The sequence below is a fragment of the Oncorhynchus tshawytscha genome, linkage group LG16 (assembly GCF_018296145.1).
Source record: "Oncorhynchus tshawytscha isolate Ot180627B linkage group LG16, Otsh_v2.0, whole genome shotgun sequence".
Classification (NCBI taxonomy): Eukaryota; Metazoa; Chordata; class Actinopteri; order Salmoniformes; family Salmonidae; genus Oncorhynchus; species Oncorhynchus tshawytscha.
Window position 1 is genome coordinate 76191391 of NC_056444.1, and position 21022 is coordinate 76212412.

Here is a 21022-nt window from a genome sequence, read left to right on the forward strand (position 1 = left end):
TGTCCTTGATGATCTTTATGGCCTTCCTGTAGCATCGGGTGGTGTAGGTGTCCTGGAAGCAGGTAGTTTGCCCCCGGTGATGCGTTGTGCAGGTAAAGTATTAACTGGGCCTGGGCCCAAGATCTATAGTACCACACCATGCACATGTTGTCAATTCAGCACTTAGCTTTAGTCCATGACCATAATGTATTTTATATTTGAGACTTAGAGATCTGTTACTCTGTGTTACCTTAGATTGTAAACTGTCATGGTCAAAACATATAGATTCAATGGTTGGAAAGATGGGGAGACTTCTGTCCTTAATAAAGACGTTCTCTGCTTTTTGACGCCACACTCCAAAAAGCAAGTCCTGCAGGCTCTAGTTTTATTTTATCTTTATTATTGGTCGAGTGCTGCAAGGAAAGACCTAGTTAAGCAGCAGCTGGTCCAGAACAGAGCGGCACGTCTTGCTCTTCATTGTAATCAGAGGGACAATATAAATGCTATGTATGCCAGTCTCTCTTTGCTAAGAGTTGATGAGAGACTGACTACATCAATTCTACTTTTTATTAGAAACATTGTGTTGAAAATTCCAAATGGTTTGCATAGTCAACTTAAACACTGCTCTGACACAGACACATACCCCACCAGGAATGCACCAGGGGTCTTTTCACAGTCCCCAAATAGCGTACAGTATTATATAGAGCCATTATTGCATGGAACTCCCTTCTCATATTGCTCAAATGAAGAGCAAACCTGGTTTCAAAAAGCCGATAACGTAACAGCACATGGCACAACGCCTCTCCCCAATTTGACAAAAATAGTTTGTGTGTATGTATGCTACGTGTGTCTTTGTTTAAATGTATGTAGTTCTGTTCTTGTCTATTAATGTTCTGTATTATGTCATGTTTTGTGTGGACCCCAGGAAGAGCAGCTGCTGCTTTCACAACATCTAATGGGGACCCTAATTAAATATCTCCCCAAAAAATATATATCGTGAGATATCAATAAAAACTAAGAAATATCATGAGTGAGTGGACCTAGCCAGTCCACCGGAGTAGTCCTTTCTGGAGTGCATCTCAGGACAACAGATGAGTTCGCTTGAATTGTGCTGAACAATATAACATATGCTGCAGAATAACATGACAAATGTCATGCTGCTGCTACAACTCAATCGGAACACACAAGTTCTAAAATAGTTGTGTTTATTAACTTAAAATAATCAATCCACTGTCAATGGAATACACAACATTTCTGAAGCAGGATTGACCCATAACTGGAGTTACCCCCATATGTCTTGGACTGGTTAAAAATAAATGCCATGGGGCACTTTCAAAGCCACTATCAAACGCAGACATCACTTCCCCAAATCAATGGTACTCAGCTACTAATAACTTTATCACCTAAATAAATTGTCCAAAAGTGATAATACAATTCATGAAGATTGGATAGGAACTTTCTGCTAGAAACAGATGTACCTAGACGTGCTACAGTAGAAACACATTACTAGCAAAGCCTAAGGTAATAATTGCTTTTCATTATTTTAAAAGTGATGTTCACCAGTTGTCACCTCTATTTACGTGATAAAATGATATGGGTCACGCTAATGGAGTTCCATGATTTATCTCATGACAGTTTGTAATGTAGTCCATGCCTTTAAAGATCATTAAACAGTATACAATAAGTTGGGTCCTGTGTTTTGCAGTCATGTGACATGCCTGGATTTTAACCTTCATCTAAAGCTTTTTCAAACTGTCCCCTTTTATTTTAGGTGTAATTCTCATTTCTAGATAACCCTTAAAATACATGACAAAATCTTGCTATGGCACATGATTGCACAAAACACAGGGCCCAAATGTGCACCTGCTCTCTTCATCCACCTCAAACTCGACAGGTTCTCCATCTCCGACACTGAGAAAGGTATTATAGTGTTTTTCTTCAACACTGCAAAAGGTATTTCCTTGGGTTGTTTTACTTTATGGTCGTACATTGTACAAAAACTACTTATTTGGTGCCATTCCTGTTGGTGAAACCAACTGTAGCCATTCCTGACTTGATACTACACCTGATCTTAGGCAAAAGACAGAGAAATGATAACCATAGGCATTGCTGACATTGAACCACATTGTGAAGAAGTGAAACAACCAGAACAACTCAGTTTGGATCCAAGCTAGTTAAACTGGGGGGGTGGAGGGGAATCAGATGACATCCGACTGGCGATGACGCAGACATCAAATGAGACCTAAGGCTTTTCCACTTCTAACACAAATCACATAATGAAAGTAGCACAAAAAAATGAAAAATGCCCAAGCAGGCTGTACTAACCAGGATTTCAGAAACATACATTTCAGTGAGTTTAAAAAAAAAAAAAAAAAAAAAAGATAGAAAACAGGCAGAAACAGCAAGGGACTAGCTGGACTTTAAAAAAAAACACTAATTTCCATTGTCAGTTACAAAAGGTTTTAAAAGGTTTTCAGTTGCCTGCCCTAAGGAATACAACCATGGTTCAGTTGATCAAGCAGAACGTCAAAATGCCAATGAGTTAAAAGGTATGCCTGTCGTTTAATTTGCTCCTCTCCTCCGAGTGATGTCCTGCTGGTTGGGGTTCTACTCATTGGGGTTGGGGTTGGCCTCATGGTACACAGACAGGTCAAAGGTTAGTACTTTGCTGATGACGCAATCTCCTTGCTGTGGAGGGGAAAGAGTGGTGCTGTCAGTTTTGCCATTATTTCATAGAAAACAGCTGGCACACAACTACATTTTATTATCTAATGTGTGAGAGAAAATGTAAAGACAGTCTTATGGAAAGTATTGTTTTTATGTGAAAGTATTCAAATGATTTATGGATAGGTGTGTTGCCTCTATTGTTTATGCGGTGCTTGTGTGTGAGCATACCTCTGGATAGACCCCGATGAGCGAGTCAGCCTTGGTGTAGAACTCTTCCTTCAGAGAGATCACTATAGCCTGAGTATTCACTGACTGGTCCTTAATGTAGTTGGCCACCTGCAGGGTCACATATTTAGAGAGTTAGGATGTTGAGGTCTCTGCATTATGATGCATTTACATGACCTACATTCCATGGCAGCCATGTTAGCTCCTCACGGGCAATATTGACCAACAGCAGTTCACTGAATAATAAAGCAACGATAAGTACAATATTCAAAATTCTCATCATGAATGGATAAATGGAACGCTCGAAGGCGCCAACATGGCATCCATTCTTAAAGTTGGCCCAACTCTCTAAATATATGGCTCTGGTCACCTGTATAGATGGACAGTATTAGACATAATAGCATGGTCATTACATAAGTCATGTAGTTGGCCACCTACAAAATATGGAAGGACAACACATTAGACATGACAATAACATGAGGCTCGTCTGAAATGGCATCCTACTTCCAACCTTTCCCCGTTATACAGGAAGAATACGTGCTCTTTCCATGACAATAACATGAGGCTCGTCTGAAATGGCATCCTACTTCCAACCTATCCCCGTTATACAGGAAGAATACGTGCTCTTTCCATGACAATAACATGAGGCTCGTCTGAAATGGCATCCTACTTCCAACCTATCCCGGTTATACAGGAAGAATACTTGCTCTTTCCATGACAATAACATGAGGCTCGTCTGAAATGGCATCCTACTTCCAACCTATCCCGGTTATACAGGAAGAATACGTGCTCTTTCCATGACAGAATGACCAGGTGAATACAGATGCTAGAATCCCTTATTGTTTTCACTTGTTGAGGCAACTGAGAACAAACTGTGTATGCGTGGTATACAGAGGGTGAATGGGCAAGACTAAAACATATAAGTTCCTTGAACGGGGTATGGTAGTGGATGCCAGGCGCACCGGTTTGTGTCAAGAACTGCAATGCTGTTGGGTTTTTCATGCCCAACAGTTTCCCGTGTGTATCAAGAATGGTCCACCACCCAAAGGACATCCAGACAATTTGATACAACTGTGGGAAGCATTGGAGTCAACAAGTGCCAGCATCCCTGTGGAACGCTTTAGACACCTTGTAGAGTCCATGCCTCGATGAATTGAGGCGGTTCAGAGGGCAAAATGAGGGGGGTATGGAGTATGGACATTTCAAGAGATTTTTTTTTAAATGTAGTTTTTGCAGCAGGGTTTTAGACACCTTGCCGATGTTGGTGTTGTCCAGAGCAGCATCAATCTCATCCAGGACGAAGAATGGGGCAGGCTTGTAGCTGTGTATGGCGAACAGCAGAGCCAGGGCAGCTACAGTCTTCTCCCCTCCAGACAGGTTGTCCATGGGTCTGAACCTCTTTCCAGGGGCCACACAGTTATAGTTGATCCCATCCAGGTAAGGCTCCTCAGGGTTCTCTGGCCCAAGGAAGGCCTGGGGGGGGTAGACAGATATTTAACCAACATGTACACAGAGGTGCAGCCAAATATCACAACATCTGAGAAGGAATAGTTGTCTCGCTCACAATTAAAAGCTGATGGTATTATTTCTTTAGACTAAAAGCATAACTTTTAGTCCCAATTTTTTTAACATTATTTTGAATAAATAAAATGTAGTTTCTTCTGGGAACACAGTTAACCATGTAAAAGTCAGCCCCTGCCAAGGACACTCCATTTGACTCAACCCAATAGGACAAAACAATATGCTATCTGGTCACAGAGAGTGATACCTGGGCAGAGCTGTTGCGTGACAGGGCTTTGTAGATCTCATCGATGTTGGTGGACACAGCCTCAAAACAGGCGTTAAAGCGGTCAAACCTCTCCTTCTTGATCTGCTCAAACGCCTGCTTGGCCTTCTTGGCTCTCTTACGGGCCGCCTCAAACTCTGGAATACAGATTAGATCATCATGAACACATTATGCAATAATTATAATTTTTGTTCTTGTTTCAGTAACATTTCATACATTCAGTGAGAGAGGGATTAAGTTAGCCCATGTCTCCAGGCTCAAGTGTAAGCCTGGGTTCTGCATTTCTCACTTCATCCCCCTCCACCTGTCCCTGACAGACTCTAGTGTCTCCATGGCCTTCATGTTGGGTTCCACACCTTCCAACTAAATCCTGACCTCCTCCTCTCACCGTCACTGGTCTCCTGGATCTTGTCCCTGACAGACTGTAGTTTCTCCATGGCCTCCATGTTGGGTTCCACACCTTCCAACTAAATCCTGACCACCTCCTCTCACCGTCACTGGTCTCCTGGAACTTGTCCCTGACAGACTCTAGTTTCTCCATGGCCTTCATGTTGGGTTCCACACCTTCCAACTAAATCCTGACCTCTCCTCCCCCTCTTAGCCACTGGTCTCCTGGAACTTGTCCCTGACAGACTCTAGTTTCTCTCCATGTTGGGTTCCACACCTTCCAACTAAATCCTGACCTCCTCCTCTCACCGTCATTGGTCTCCTGGAACTTGTCCCTGACAGACTCTAGTTTCTCCATGGCCTTCATGTTGGGTTCCACACCTTCCAACTAAATCCTGACCTCCTCCTCTCCCTCTCACCGTCACTGGTCTCCTGGAACTTGTCCCTGACAGACTCTAGTTTCTCCATGGCCTTCATGTTGGGTGCGCTGATCCTCTGCAGTATGGACTGCTGCTCGTTGAGCCGCTGCTGCAGTGTGTGCATCTCTGCTTTGATCTCATCCTCTGCCAGCGCGTCCTGAGAGAGTGCAGACACACACACAAATATGTTAGGTGACTCATATCCTCGGATCACACTGCATTTCAAACTCACCTAAAACAACCCTATTGCTGGGTATTGAATCATGACTGAAACAGCTACAGTACACATAGATGTAGAGTCTGAGTCTATGTGGAGAGAGAAACTATGTCCCAATTCTCCACACGTCTCCCAGACTCAGCCTTAGTATGCAGGGTTCAGGCATGTGTGTACTTCTTACCTTGAGGTCTTCAGACAGGTTGCTGTAGTCGATCTCTATGAGAGCCTCTTTAGCCAGGACAGTACTGGACGTTCTCTGACTGCTGTTAGACTCCTCCTGCTGGGAGCTCCCCTAGAGGGGCAGAGAGTGAACACAGTGAGGCAGTCAAGTCAGGTCGGTCGGAAGCAGGGTTGGGGAGTAACGGATTACAAAAATGTTAACTGCAATCAGTTATTTTACAAGCTAAAATATTGCAATCAGATAACAGATACTTTTGAAAAACTAGATGATTACTTTTAAATTCAGAAAGGATGTTTGCAAAAAAAATCTTTGACTCAATGACATTCAAATCTGCATTGAAAAAAGACGCACGTTTAAGTTTGTTCTACCTGAGCAAGTCTGACCACAAGTCAGAGACCACTATGATGTCAGAGACCACTATGATGACACACCAAATGATGACCACATGTCAGAGACCACTATGATGACAGAGACCACTATGATGACAGAGACCACTATGATGACCACATGTCAGAGACCACTATGATGACAGGAACCACTATGATGTCACACCAAACGTGTTTGATGGATCTTGGGAAAAGAGCAGAAATAGGCTTTTGTAGGCTACAGTCCAAGCTATGTCTTCCAATGGTGAAACTTCTGTCAGCATCCAAAGATGATCCAACTTGAATAAACGCTTGGAGGTCAGGATGACAGCAGTGGTGTAGTCTGCGGCAATACGGATATCACTTGTTATTGATATCTACTTAGCGCATTGATGTGAACCACACTGCTGCTCTCTCATTTAGCTATTTGCGCCTTACGTATTGTGGTTGTTGTGGATGCCTGTTCACAAATCTAAATGTATATTTGAACCCAATAATAGTTGAATTCAAGAAGTTTAAGCTGCCTATCTAATCATTGTTTTTGAAACCAGTGGACAGCCAGTGAAAAATGCGCTCTTGCAACAGCTGCATAGTGAGGATCCCAGTTGATGGAATAAAAGTGGGGCTTTTATTAACCAATCTAATATATGTTGATAAAAAAATGCATCCATAGTCCTAATGGACACATGCTCGAACTCGCACACTTATTTTTATTTAATGTAAAGATATCATTTAATAATGTTATTATATGTAGTAGAAAGCGGTGGGTTAGAAGAAGCCTACATAACCAACCCATAAAGTAAAATTGAACATCCATATATGGCCAGCTATGTAAACTTTAACATTGATTTATCCTGCAATAGATGTTGTTTAATTGGTAACATACATTTTTGTCTTCTTCTAATGCCTCTTAAGGGGGAAAGTAATCTAAAAGTAACTGAATGTAATCAGATTACATTACCGTGTTTGGGTAATCCAAGAGTTATGTTACTGATTACAATTTTGGACGGGTAACTAGTAACAGATTACATTTAGAAAGTAACTAGCCAAACCCTGGTCAGAAGGGAGAAGGAGCGAGAGAAAGAAAAAAAAGCAGGAGAGAGAGAGACAGAGAGAGAGAGAGTGTGTTTAGTACCTCTCCCTGGCCGATGTCGTCCATGGTCCCAGAGCATAGCGGCAGTCTGATGTCCTGCATCTTACAGGCCTGCAGCAGGTTGTGGCGGTCACTACGTTTCTGCTCCAGCTTGGTCTCGATGGCCGTCACCTCTTTCTGCAGCTGGGTCAGCTCCCTGTGGAAATAACACATTGGTCAAACAATAAATGGCAGAAACTACAATGCTACAAACTAGTAGCAATCTTTCTGAGTCAGCTCCCTGAGGTAAACACAAACAGTTGTCAAATACTAAAACAATATGGCAACGCTACAACTGTTCTTTTTTCTTAAAACACATAAATAAATCAATGTAGTAAGTCAAAAAATATGTGCCTTTTAGAAATGGGTGGAAAAAAGAGGATGAGGGTTTGGTTTGTGTGCGTGTCTAAACTTTGAGACTCACTTGTTGGCTCCTCCCAGTTTCTTACGTATCTCTTCCATCTGGTGGTTCTTGTCATTGACCTCTGACTTCTTGGTGAGGTGCTGGTTCTTCAGGTCCTGCAGCTGGGCCATGGTCTCATCTATGGTCTTCATGTGGCGGTGCTCCTCCTGGGAAAGACAAGACACAGGGAGAAAAAGGTTCAAAACAACTCTTCCAATCTGACCAACAAAGAAAGATATTACACATTTGATTGATGCCATCGGTCTGAGAATTTAGGGCGCGTCCCAACACTTCCTCGTCACGCATTTAAAAGCATTGGATTGGTGGAGGGTGGTTGGCAGCAGATTGTTCAATCCATGAGAGGGAGTGTGCAATTGCACATTTCAGGAGAAGGGTAGCGAATCGGGACACAGACTTACAGTGCCTTCAGAAGTACTCATCATACTTCTCCACTTATTCCACATTTTGTCTTGTCCAAAATGTAGTATAAGCCTGAATTCAAAATGGATTAAATATACACTACCGTTCAAAAGTTTGGGGTCACTAAGAAATGTCCTTGTTTTTGAAAGAAAAGCTATTTTTTTGGTAAATTAAAATAACATCAAATTGATCAGAAATAGTGTAGACATAGTTAATGTTGTAAATGACTATTGTAGCTGAAAACGGCTTATTTTTTATGGAATATCTACATAGGCGGACAGAGGCCCATTATCAGCAACCATCACTCCTGTGTTCCAATGGCACGTTGTGTTAGCTAATCAAAGTTTATCATTTAAAAAAAAGGCTAACAGATTATTAGAAAGCCCTTTTGCAATTATGTTAACACAGCTGAAAACCCGACCGAACATCTCTGGAATACTTATGTAAATGTGATATTTTCGGTTTTTCTTAAAGCATTCTAAAAACCTGTATTTGCTTTGTCATTATGGGGTGTTGTGTGAATATTGATGAGGGAAAAAACTATTTAATCAATTTTAGAACAAGGCTGTAACATAACAAAATTTTGAAAAAGTCAAGGGGTCTCAATACTTTTAAAATGCACAGTATGTGTTGGGTACAGAGATAAGCTAGTCATTCAAAAATTATGTTAAACATTATTATTGCACACAGAGCGAGTCCATGCAACTTGTTAAGCAAAGTTTTACTCCTAAACTTATCTAGCCTTGCCATAACAAAGGGGTTGAATACTTATTGACTCAAGACATTTCAACTTTTCATTTATTTATTAATTTGTAAAAAAAAAAAAAGATTTAAACATAATTCCACTTTGATATAATGGGGCGGACAGTGTGTGTAGGCCACAGACCAAAAATCTGGATTCAATCCATTTTAAATTCAGGCTGTAACACAACAAAATGTGGAAAAGGTCCAGGGAGAGGAATACTGTCTGAATGCACTGTCGTTTAGAAGCCGTTTACATTAACCTCTCTACCTTCTTGAGACTCTATATATTGCCATGGTGTCTCTACCTTCATGAGTCTGTATCTCAGCCTCGACTTACCTTCTTGAGTCTCTCTATCTCGGCCTCGTCTTTCTTGACGGTCTGCTCCCACATCATGACCTTCTCTTGGTCCTCCTTCAGCTGGTTCTTCTCATAGTCCAGCTGGATGCCCAGACGAGTCTTCTGGGTCTCAAACTCCAGCCTAGAGGGCACAAAGACAGACACAAAATGGATGACGTTAGCTAAGTAAACCCACTCAGAGAAACTGAGACAGGCTAAATGCAAGGCATGAACTGGATTAATGTAAAGGGTCAACACACTCAGAGAAACTGAGTGACAGACTAGGCCCAAAATGGCTGATGTTAGGTCAAACTATCCTGAGAAACTGAGAGACAGGCGAGTCACAAAATGGACGCCTGCAGTGCATTAAAAACAGGTTGACTCGGTTCATATTGACCCATAGTGGAAGATGAGACTCACCGTTTCTTTGCGATCTCGTTCTGCCTCTTGACCTTCTCCTCCTCGAACTCTCTGATGTTCCTGACTCCAATCTCCTTACAGAACTCGATGAACACCTCGTCTTCCACAACGTTCATACGGTCTCTCAGATCATTGACCTCCTTCTCACGGGATTGGATGATCCTCTTGATGTCGTTAATGCGAGGGCAGAAGTTAGCCAGCTCACTCTCCAGCTTAGACTTCTCCTACAGGAAGTGGGAAAATGACTTGAGTTAGTCTAATGAATCACACCTAACACCACTACTACTATTAGGTGATTGATGACTCTTAATGACCAATTATAGGTCATCATGGAACCACAAATGGGCACTTTTGTAGCCTCAAGCTACAAAACCAACTGACACAGTTTGTGCTGTGGCCCCCTGTGTTGCTACACCTCCATACCTGCATGTTGAGGGAGAGGTGTCGGGTCTTGGTCTGTTCCAGGTCACTCTGGGAGTATTTCAGTCTCATCTGGAGGCCGTGGGCCTGAGACTGGACCTGACGCAGCTCTGCCTCCTTCCTCTTAGCCTTCATTTGCTCCTGTCGACATGAGAGAGGTGCATTGTGGGTAATGTAGTGAGCATCCTCCACAGATTTCTGATACTAAATTAGTTTAGTATATTTTGCACAGATACATCACACACACAGTAGTCAATGAACGGAGGGTAAACAAGTCCAGCACTGGCTTATCAGCACCCAGAATCATGTGCTTTTCAGGAAAGAAACTATATATACACACAAACCCCAATTCATTGTACAGGCCTATAACATTTTTAAAGACAGGTTACCTTGAGTTCCTCAGTGAGTTTCTCCTTCTTGTCCTTGAGTTTGTCCACAGCCTTCTCATCCCAGCGCCTGGCCTTAGCCTTCAGATCACTGGCTCCACCCGAGATCACACCAGACTTCTGGAAAAGTGTACCGTCCAGGGCCACCGTCTGGAGAGAGAGGGGGGAGGGAGGATGGAGAGGGGGAGAGAGGTGGAGTGAGGATGGAGAGAGAGAGTGCGTGAGAGGGATAGATGGATGGACAGACAGAAAAATACATTTTGTTAGGTTGCATAACTTTCAATCAACCAGTGAAGGTGTGTGTGTCCATGTGTTTGTACCTTGTGTCTGTAGGGCCCTCCGAAGGCGATGCGTCGAGCGTCCTCTACATTCTCACAGACCAGTGCGTTACCACAGGCGTACTGCAGGGCCTTCTTAATGTGAGGCGGCTCGTAGCGGATCACATCGATCACCAGCTTGGCTCCACGCAGCTCACGCAGCTTCTCATCTGTAGGCTTCACCTGGAGACAACACAGAGAAACCCGAACAGTAAAGACTGACACAACACAGAGAGACCCGGACAGTAAAGACTGACACAACCACAGAGAGACCTGGACAGTAAAGACTGACACAACCACAGAGAGACCCGGACAGTAAAGACTGACACAACCACAGAGAGACCCGGACAGTAAAGACTGACACAACCACAGAGAGACCCGGACCGTAAAGGCTGACACAACCACAGAGAGACCCGGACAGTAAAGACTGACACAACCACAGAGAGACCCGGACCGTAAAGGCTGACACAACCACAGAGAGACCCGGACAGTAAAGACTGACACAACCACAGAGAGACCCGGACAGTAAAGACTGACACAACCACAGAGAGACCCGGACAGTAAAGACTGACACAACCACAGAGAGACCCGGACAGTAAAGGCTGACACAACCACAGAGACAGTAAAGGCTGACCCCACAGGACCCGGACAGTAAAGGCTGACACAACCACAGAGAGACCCGGACAGTAAAGGCTGACACAACCACAGAGAGACCCGGACAGTAAAGGCTGACACAACCACAGAGAGACCCGGACAGTAAAGGCTGACACCCACAGAGAGACCCGGACAGTAAAGGCTGACACAACCACAGAGAGACCCGGACAGTAAAGGCTGACACAACCACAGAGAGACCCGGACAGTAAAGGCTGACACAACCACAGAGAGACCCGGACAGTAAAGGCTGACACAACCACAGAGAGACCCGGACAGTAAAGGCTGACACAACCACAGAGAGACCCGGACAGTAAAGGCTGACACCACAGAGAGACCCGGACAGTAAAGACTGATACAACCACAGAGAGACCCGGACAGTAAAGACTGAGTAAAGACTGACACAACCACAGAGAGACCCGGACAGTAAAGACTGACACAACCACAGAGAGACCCGGACAGTAAAGACTGACACAACCACAGAGAGACCCGGACAGTAAAGACTGACACAACCACAGAGAGACCCGGACAGTAAAGACTGATACACACAGAGAGACCACAGAAAGACTGACCCAGGACCCGGACAGTAAAGACTGACACAACCACAGAGAGACCCGGACAGTAAAGACTGACACAACCACAGAGAGACCCAGTAAAGACAGAGAGACCCGGACAGTAAAGACTGACACAACCACAGAGAGACCCGGACAGTAAAGACTGACACCACAGAGAGACCCGGACAGTAAAGACTGACACCACAGAGAGACCCGGACAGTAAAGGCTGACACCACAGAGAGACCCGGACAGTAAAGGCTGAGGTAACTGTGTACATCTAAGTTAGGATTCCACCCTATGTTAGTGCGACCAGTAACCGAAGTCTTCCCCCGTGTTTTACCTCCAGATAGACGAGGTTGAAGGAAGGTCTCCGGCTCTCCTCTCTGATGTACTGGATGCAGACGCATCTATCCATCCACCCATCCATCCACCCGTCCATCCATCCCTCCCTCCATCCACCCATCCATCCATCCATCCCTCCCTCCATCCATCCATCCGTCCATCCATCCATCCATCATACCTCCAGATAGTCGAGTTGCAGGAAAGGTCTCTGGCTCTCCTCTCTGATGTACTGGATGCAGGCTCATCCACCCATCCATCCACCCATCCATCCATCCACCCATCCATTCTTAGCATTATACCTCCAGATAGTCGAGTTGCAGGAAAGGTCTCTGGCTCTCCTCTCTGATGTACTGGATGCAGACTCATCCATCCATCCACCCACCCAACCATCCATCCATCCATTCTTAACATCATACCTCCAGATAGTCGAGTGGCAGGAAGGTCTCTGGCTCTCCTCTCTGCTCTTTGATGTACTGGATACAGTCTCTACCGGTCTTCTCTGAGTCCACGATAATGGCGTCCATATTCTTGCCTAGCACCTTGGTCACAGCGATCTGAAACTTCTTCTGAGTGGGCTGACACAGGTCGATCAGACGGCCGTACTGGAGGGAGGGTGTGGGGAGAGAACGTGAGCATTGGAATATGTAAAAACCATTTCCCGATGACTTCAATGTTCTGATGACTCAGTTAGTAGAGCATGGTGCTTCACATGCATGACTGGAAATCGCTTTGGATAAAAGCGTCTGCTACATGGCATATATTATCAATATTCCAAGACAAGAAACATGTCTAGAACACAATAACAGAGAACAGGTGTAAGGAGAGTAAAACAGAGAAGGAGACCGTCTTTCTACCGGACCAGTTGTCTCCACCTCTGAATACTCAGCTAAGAAAAGCCTACTGACATTTACTCCTGAGGTTCTGACCTGTTGCACCCTCTACAACCACTGTGATTATTATTATTTGACCCTGCTGGTCATCTATGAACATTTGAACATCTTGAAGAATGATCTGACCTTATTGGCCATGTACTCTTATAATCTCCACCCGGCACAGAGTACTGGCCTGTTTTTCCTAGCCACCGTGCTTCTACATCTGCATCTCTTCCTCTTTTAGGCTGGGTTTCTGTATAAGCACTTTGTGACAACTTGTGATATAAAAAGGGTTTTATAAAATAAATGTGATTGATTGATATTGACAGGCATAGAAAGTGAACTCTGTGGTTGTCCTGTGCCAGCATCCAGTCCCCAGTACTACCACAGATCTGCGGTAGAGTTTCTTCATGCTCTCCATGATCTCTGCTGTCTGGTAGCCTCTATCCTTTACAGGGAACGGTGTGGTAACTATATGCTAGCCGTTAGCCTCCAGTGATCCTACCACAGATTGAGTCTCCTGACCCTCTCCATGGTCTCTGCTTTGATTTAGCTAGCCTCTGACCCCAAACCTCTACAGCGAACTCTGTCGTTACCCTATGCTAGCCTCTGACCCCTAGCCTCTACAGACAACTCTGTCGTTACGCTATGCTAGCCTCTGACCCCTAGCCTCTACAGACAACTCTGTTGTTACGCTATGCTAGCCTCTGACCCCTAGCCTCTACAGACAACTCGGTCGTTATGCTATGCTAACCTCTGACCCCTAGTCTCTACAGACAACTCTGCGTTACGCTATGCTAACCTCTGACCCCTAGCCTCTAGCCTCTACAGACAACTCTGCGTTACGCTCTGCTAGCCTCCAGGTCTTACCACAGATCCGGGGTACAGTCTCTTGATGCTGTCCATGATCTCTGCTTTGCGTGCCTGCCTGCTGTTCTCCTGTCTGTCGATCCTGGCGTCTCCTAGCTGCTCCATCACCTAGGGAACAGACACAGAGAGACAGGCTGTCAATCAAATATCTTAATGTCCTCAGCCCAAACCATGTATATGACAGGATCCAGGGACTTGCCATTTGCTAGAAAATCCATAACAGCAAAACTGAAATGATAAGATTCTGTTTTTTTGCCAAGATTGGCATTTGTGATACAGCGATCATGTAATGTCAACACACCATGTTATGTTTTTCCCAATGTGTTTCAGTATCAATCAATGACTGATTGAATGATTGACAGATAGCGTTCCAGTACCTGATTGAGTTCCAGGTTGATCTCGTCGATCCTGTTCTTTGCCCCCTCCACCTGCTCAGTCAGCTCCTCCTCCATTCTGTTCTGTTCATCCAGAGACTGCTTGCTGGTGGTAATGTAGTCCTCCAGCTTCTCAATACGCTTCTGGTTCTCCTCTATCTCACGGATCTTCTGCTTGATCTTTGCCTGCAGATGAACATTTGAATAACATTTCTCTCTCTTTGGTCACTCCTTCAACTTTTCTTTTGGGTTCCCCAATGAGCACAACCCTTTATTCTGTATCAGCATCCTTTACCTCAGTCTCCACTTTCTTCCTCTCTTCCAGGTCGAGGCGATCCTGGTCTGCCTTCTGGTCTCTGTTGAACTTCTCCAGCTCCTGGGCAAGAGTGGCCGCCCGCTTACTGGCCTCCTCCTTCAGACGGTGGTACACCTTCACCTGGGGAGGGAAGGAGGGGGAAAAGAGGTGGAGAGTAGTAGATATTACTGGATGGTTCAATTCAAATCACATGTTATTTGTCTAATGCGCCGAATACAACAGGTATAGTTTCACCTTACAGTGAAATGCTTACTTACAAGATCTTAACCAACAATGCAGTTAAGAAAAATACCTCAAATAAATAAATAATAATAAATAAAAGTAACAAATAATTAAAGAGCAGCAGTAAAATAACAATAGCGAGGCTATATACAGGGGGTACCGTTAGCTAGCTGTGCGGGAGAAACAGAATGCTTATTGGCTGAAAGCTGTGGTATATCAGACCGTATACCACAGGTATGACAAAACAGTTATTTTTACTGTTGGCAACCAGTTACTAATAGCAATAAGGCACCTCGGGTGTTTGTGAAAACGCTTATCAGCAACGGGAACCGTTAACGCGGCTGGCTAGCTATCTTCCAGAGTGAACAACAGTAGAAGACGGGAAAAGGGAGACCCATTTCGGACAATCAGAGCCATAAGAGCTCTGAAAGGCCAAAAACCTTCCTAAGGAGGGCTGGTTCCGACCGAGATCAACGACAAACGAAGGCATAATGTAAGTACATTCAGGATTTCTTATTCCAAAAAGGCGGCGATTCGTGTGCAAAGTATATGATTACTTTGAGGATAGTTCTAAATTGTACCCCTCTCTTAATTTTCTGTGTAACAAGCCGCAATATGTTGTCAGTCTGTTAGGGACCTTTTTCTCATGTATTAAGTATGTATGTTTATTCTGTGTTATTATTTAGTTAGCTAGTAAATAATTAATTAAACCAATTTGTGTAGTACTGAATCATGAGTACGGCTGGGGGTTTTGCAGATGCATGTGGCTACGATTGTTCAGAATGATGATATGATAAGAGGTTATGATTAATATGTTGACTGTTTTATGGATGTTATAGGTAAAGACCTTCAGAGTTTAATTCAGGAGATGGTAACTCTTTAAACAACCGCTTTCGTGGTGCCCCAGATCCTAATGAGTTAAATGTTACATGATTCATTTAAAAATCGGGTAACAATTAAACATAGTTAGTTGATTAAATAAATAATAGTCATCGGCTTAATGAAAGTAAAGTCACCACAATCCTTATGACTCTTCATAGACTCCCTGTCTCGAACCTGATTTTCCTCCAGTGTGAGGTCCTGTCCCTGGCTCTGGGCCTCCTCCTCCATTCGGTCGTCAAACTCCTGCCGGGCCATCTCCACGGCACCCTGTTCTTTCTCCAACTCATCCATGTCCCCCTTCCTCTTCTTGTACAGCTTCTGGGCGTTCTGGAGGGACTTCTTGGCTGCTTCTAGTTTTTTGATCTTGTGGGAGGTGTTTTCTTTGGCCTTGATGTACTGGGGTCGCTTCTGGTTCAGCTCAGCGTCCTTCTCCCTGTAAAGGGTACGATATTCCTTCTTTAACTTCCAAATTGGTAACTATTTCCCCTGGCCTATCAAATCTCCACAATTTCTTAAGCTCCTTCCTCACGAGCTATCCCTCCTTTCCCTCGCTCACTCCCACCCCTGCTCCCTACTCGCTGGTCATCATCCTCCCCAGCTCTTTCTCCCTCCCTACGTCCATCATCCCCACTTACTTGATCTCTTTCTCCACAGTCTGTTGGTCTCTCATCATCCTCCCCAGCTCTTTCTTCTTCTCCTTCAGTTCCTCCTCCACGTGGTCCATCTTCTTGCGGTCCTTGTCAATCCCCTTGTTGTGTTGCGACAGCTCGCGGTTCAGCTTCTCGATCTCAGCATCATTGTGATACAGTTTGAACAGCTGCATCTGGACGTGGGCTTTCACCACCTCGTCCTTCAGACGCTGGTAACGCTCAGCCTAGAGAGGAGGAGGCAGAAAGTGAATGTGTGTGTGTGTGTGTGTGTGTGTGTGTGTGTGTGTGTGTGTGTGTGTGTGTGTGTATTGAAGGAAGAAAACAAGTCCCGCACTTCCTTTTTCAGGTGAAAAACAGGAAAATGTTTATTCCATTTCACAGGGCTAACATTTTGACCAACTGGTCTTCATCAATGTCAGACAATAGTGACAAAATGTGTGTCATAAGAACCACAACAAAGGACTATATGTATAGAGGAAGGGATGAGAGTATGTCAGTCTAACAATCTCAAAGTCCCAGTATGACCTTCCACCGGAAGATTAAAACGTGAGTGACGGGGAGAGGGAAAGAGCAGGATGTGGTGCCACCAGACAGGATGTGTCTTCCATACCTCCTCTTTCTCCTGCTTTGCCTCTTTGCGTTCCGCGGCGATGTTTTTCTTGCGGTGGTAGTTGAACTGTGTGTCCTCCTCAGCCTTCACCATCTCCTTCTTCCTGCGGTCGTACTCCTGAGCCAACTCCCCAGACCGGGAGATCTCCTCAAATAGAGCCGTACGCTCCTTAGGGTTCTTCATGGCTATGGACTCCACAGCACCCTGATTGGGGAATACATAGAGGTCACAGGTTACTAACACTGTCATACATAGGGTAAGAGAGGTCCATGGACAAATGGTCTCTAGAGTTTTAATTCACTTATGAGAAAACACTACACACATTCAGCTTAATTATGTAAATCGTTTGCATTTGCGTGATATATTGTGAACAAAGATTTGTTTAAATGCTTATGTTCATTTATACCATTTGTTTGCTTGTGACTATATTTGTGTGTGTGTTTTATTTGATTTTTATTTAACTAGGCAAGTCAGTTAAGAACAAATTCTCATTTACATATTTATTTATCGACGATGCTTGGCCAATTGTGTGCCGCCCTATGGGACTCCCAATGACTGCCGGTTGTGATACAGCCTGGAATCGAACCAGGGTCTGTAGTGACGCCTCTTGCACTGAGATGCAGTGCCTTAGACCGCTGCACCACTCAGGGAGCCCTGTGTCTCACCTGGAAGACGAGGAAGTTCCTGGCCTTGATGAGGATGCCTAGTTTCTCCAGCTCCTCGCTGTACTCTGCCAGATTCACCACCTTACTGTTGATTCGGTACTCTGACGACGAGCCTAAGACGTGCATTAAAAAGGGGTAAAACTATTATTATATGCATTACTGTGCGTGTCCTAAGCTCTTCACTGTGCTCAGCCAGACCCCCCGCCATACTGTTGATTCGGTACTCTGAGGAGGAGCCTGACACACACAGACAACATGGAAGATGGTTGTTATGCAGAATGGGGGGGGGGTGCATATCAACCTTGTTTGCACCATCAGATATATAAACATCTTCAAAGAGGACCAGACGAAACTGAGTTAGGTGTCATTAACCATACAGTTTCTCTCTACCAATGGATCTGTGTTGAGAAAGTCAGTGGGGAACGCCGTGGCTTACCAATGATGATTCTGGTGAAGGTGCGCTCTTCTCCACTGTCCTCATGGTACACCATGCTCACAAAAGCTCTGTTGGCTGCTGGTTTCCCCACGGGAGCTCCGTGGATCAGGTCCTTCAGAGTCTTCACACGCAGGTTACTGGTCTTCTCAGCCAGCACAAAGCTGATGGCATCCATGAGGTTGGACTTGCCTGGGAGGTAGAGAATATGAATGGAGTCAGTGAATGATCTATTCAAGTCTTGCAAATATGGTTGATTTGGAAAAGGACGTAACTAGCTGGCTTGGTTAAGACTACATAATAAAAGTGCTGCTCTAATGTTTATGCATGTGAGATCTCATTTATTTGTTCCTACTGACTGGGTGACTGTCAGGGAAGGAAATATGTAGGGCGAGTTCGTTTTGCATGTCCCGGTGCACTGGGTGGGCAGTGTTTACACATTTTACACCATTTCATTGGTCAAGAACTCTCCATCTACCAGCGCACCTGGCCATGCAAAACGAAGTTGGCCATTGATAGCTATCCAGCTAAACATTATGGAGGCGTGGCAAAATATGAATTAAAATGCAACGGTTCATATGCATGTACATTGCTGTCATTGTCAACAAAGTATTGAAGCATTGCAGCTTGAAACAAATGTAGCAAATAGTCAACCCGGCTAAACTAGTAACGTTACCAGCAGTGCAGTAACGCTAAAATAAGCATTAGCTAGATAGAATACTTGCAATATTGACCATAACTTACCGGATCCATTGGGCCCAATAATCGCCGTGAATTTGTGAAAGGGGCCGATGATTTGTCGGCCCTTGTAAGATTTGAAGTTTTCGATCTCTATTAGCTTCAAATAACCCATTATGATCAAATCGCGTGTGCGAAAACAAAGAATATGTGTTGTTGTGATAGCAGCTAATGCTAGCTAGCGATTGAACTCGTAACATGCACGCAAATTGTAAATATTTGTTAAAAATAATCAGAAGTTACATTATCGATCGGTGTGCCAGGCTAACTAACGCGATTAGCTTGCAACAACAATGCGCCATTTTCCAGTCCTCCTGCAGGATTGGAGACCACAGAGCGCGCGTAAGGGAACGACTTCTCGCGAGATCTTACTGCTACGATTTATCAAAATGCCATAATAAACTTCAAGCGTTTATGTTTATTTCGAATGTCAGTACACTGACTGATAAAATGATTACAGTGAAATTGATTTCAGACCGCAATCATTTTAGACGGTTTAAATGCCAAAGCAACCAAATATCTGTTTTGTTTAACTTTTCAGCCAACTACAGCCCTGTTCAAAACTATAGGGAGAATGTATAAAGTTGATTTGCGGTGGACAACCTTTCCAATGAGGCAGTGGAACGCCGACTGGCCGCGGAGGCTGCGCTCCAGGCTCGGGTCTTCAAGCATTGGGGAGAAGAGAACTGGAGGAGATGGAGGGTCAATGAGAGAAGGCCTTCGGTAAGCAACAGAGTGTGTATTCATGGCTGCCAAGGGAAGCCAGGCTTCCCCAAAAAAATTGACCAAGAAAATAAGAAAAAATACAAACACATTTTCTTCAATTCACAAGAGGCTAAATGTACAGTACACGGCCAAAAGGATATGGACACCCCTCCAAGTTAATGAATTTGGCTATTTCAGCCACACCCGTTGCTGACAGGTGTATAAAATTGAGCATACAGTCTCCATAGACAAATATTAAATATTGGCAGTAAAATGGCCTGTACTAAAGAGCTCAGTGACTTTCAACGTGGCACTGTCATAGGATGCCACCTTTCCAACAAGTCAGTTTGTAAAATATCTGCCCTGCTAGAGCTGCCCCAATCAACTGTAAATGCTGTTATTGTGAGTAGCAACAATGGCTCAGCCGCAAATGTTCATCGGGAGTTTCATGAAATTAGTTTCCATGGCCAAGCAGCCGCACGCAAGCCTAAGATCACCATGCGCAATTCCGATCTTTGTGGAAGTACTTAACTGGCTTGCACAGAGCCCTGACCTCAACCCTATCGAACACCTTTGGAATGAATTGGAACGCCGACTGTGAGCCAGGCCTAATCGTCCAACATCAGTGGCTGAATGGAAGCAAGTCCCTGCAGCAATGTTCCAACATCTAGTGGAAAGCCTTCTCAGAAGAGTGGATGCTGTTATAGCAGCAAAGGGGGGACCAATTCCATATTAATGCCCATGATTTTGGAATGAGATGTTCGATGAGCAGGTGTCCACATACTTTTGGCCATGTAGTGTATCTGACCGGAGAAAGCATCCAAGCAAACAAAATAGCGCCCCTCTGTCTCAGTATGTGTAGCCTATCTACCTGATCATGTCTGGTCAGAAAGAGTTTGACATTGTTGCCCCTGTAGCATTGAATGCAAGCAAAGCCAGAGAGCATTTGGCCTCCCTTGATCATTTAAAAAAATAAAATAATAGCCAATCAGCATTGAGCTAAACTGAGTGAACTCCACTGTGAATGGTCCTGGCGCACAAAAAAAAAAGTTTAAAGGGAAGCCAGTTTGGATTTGGCTTCACACCAATCACATCACATCAAGCCAAACGTCATTATTGACAAAAAAATTGTAATTGTTGCATCTCGTTGTGTTATCCTCTGGTGGCTAGCTAGCTAGCTAAAATTGTTCCTTTCCTAAAATTGTATGGAGATGTGGTTTTACTTAATTCTTTGTACTGGCCAATGATTATAACAGTGATTCTGATCCAACCATATTGGTACATTGTACACCTGGCCTGAGAGGATAGAAGTTCAACATGTAGCTAGATGTA

The 21022-nt window shown here is 44.2% G+C and overlaps 1 protein-coding gene across 1 annotated transcript; it reads right to left on the reverse strand.

Moving 5' to 3' along the window:
- Positions 1-1167: 1167 nt before the first annotated feature.
- On the reverse strand, positions 1168-19323 carry LOC112216366 (structural maintenance of chromosomes protein 1A-like). Its single transcript, XM_024376316.2, has 23 exons — positions 18992-19323; positions 18251-18439; positions 17815-17927; positions 17150-17353; positions 16525-16763; positions 16064-16322; positions 14765-14905; positions 14473-14655; positions 14096-14203; positions 12770-12955; positions 10809-10988; positions 10492-10638; positions 10106-10243; positions 9683-9906; positions 9263-9404; positions 7783-7928; positions 7362-7515; positions 5862-5972; positions 5464-5620; positions 4640-4794; positions 4123-4344; positions 2875-2982; positions 1168-2667 (listed from the first exon to the last, which is right to left on the reverse strand). The coding sequence occupies exons 1-23, from the start codon at positions 19098-19100 to the stop codon at positions 2587-2589; spliced, it is 3696 nt and encodes a 1231-aa protein (XP_024232084.2). The 5' UTR covers positions 19101-19323; the 3' UTR covers positions 1168-2586.
- Positions 19324-21022: the final 1699 nt, after the last annotated feature.

What these genes read in the sequence shown, in the direction of transcription:
- LOC112216366 (XM_024376316.2), bottom strand. Translation starts at nt 19,100, where the DNA reads ATGGGTTATTTGAAGCTAATAGAGATCGAAAACTTCAAATCTTACAAG. An exon ending in AGATAGAGAGACTCAAGAAG is followed by an intron (nt 7,929 to 9,262) that starts GTAAGTCGAGGC and finishes TGTCTTTCCCAG; the next exon opens with GAGGAGCACCGCCACATGAA. An exon ending in ACGACATCGGCCAGGGAGAG is followed by an intron (nt 5,973 to 7,361) that starts GTACTAAACACA and finishes CTGCCCCTCTAG; the next exon opens with GGGAGCTCCCAGCAGGAGGA.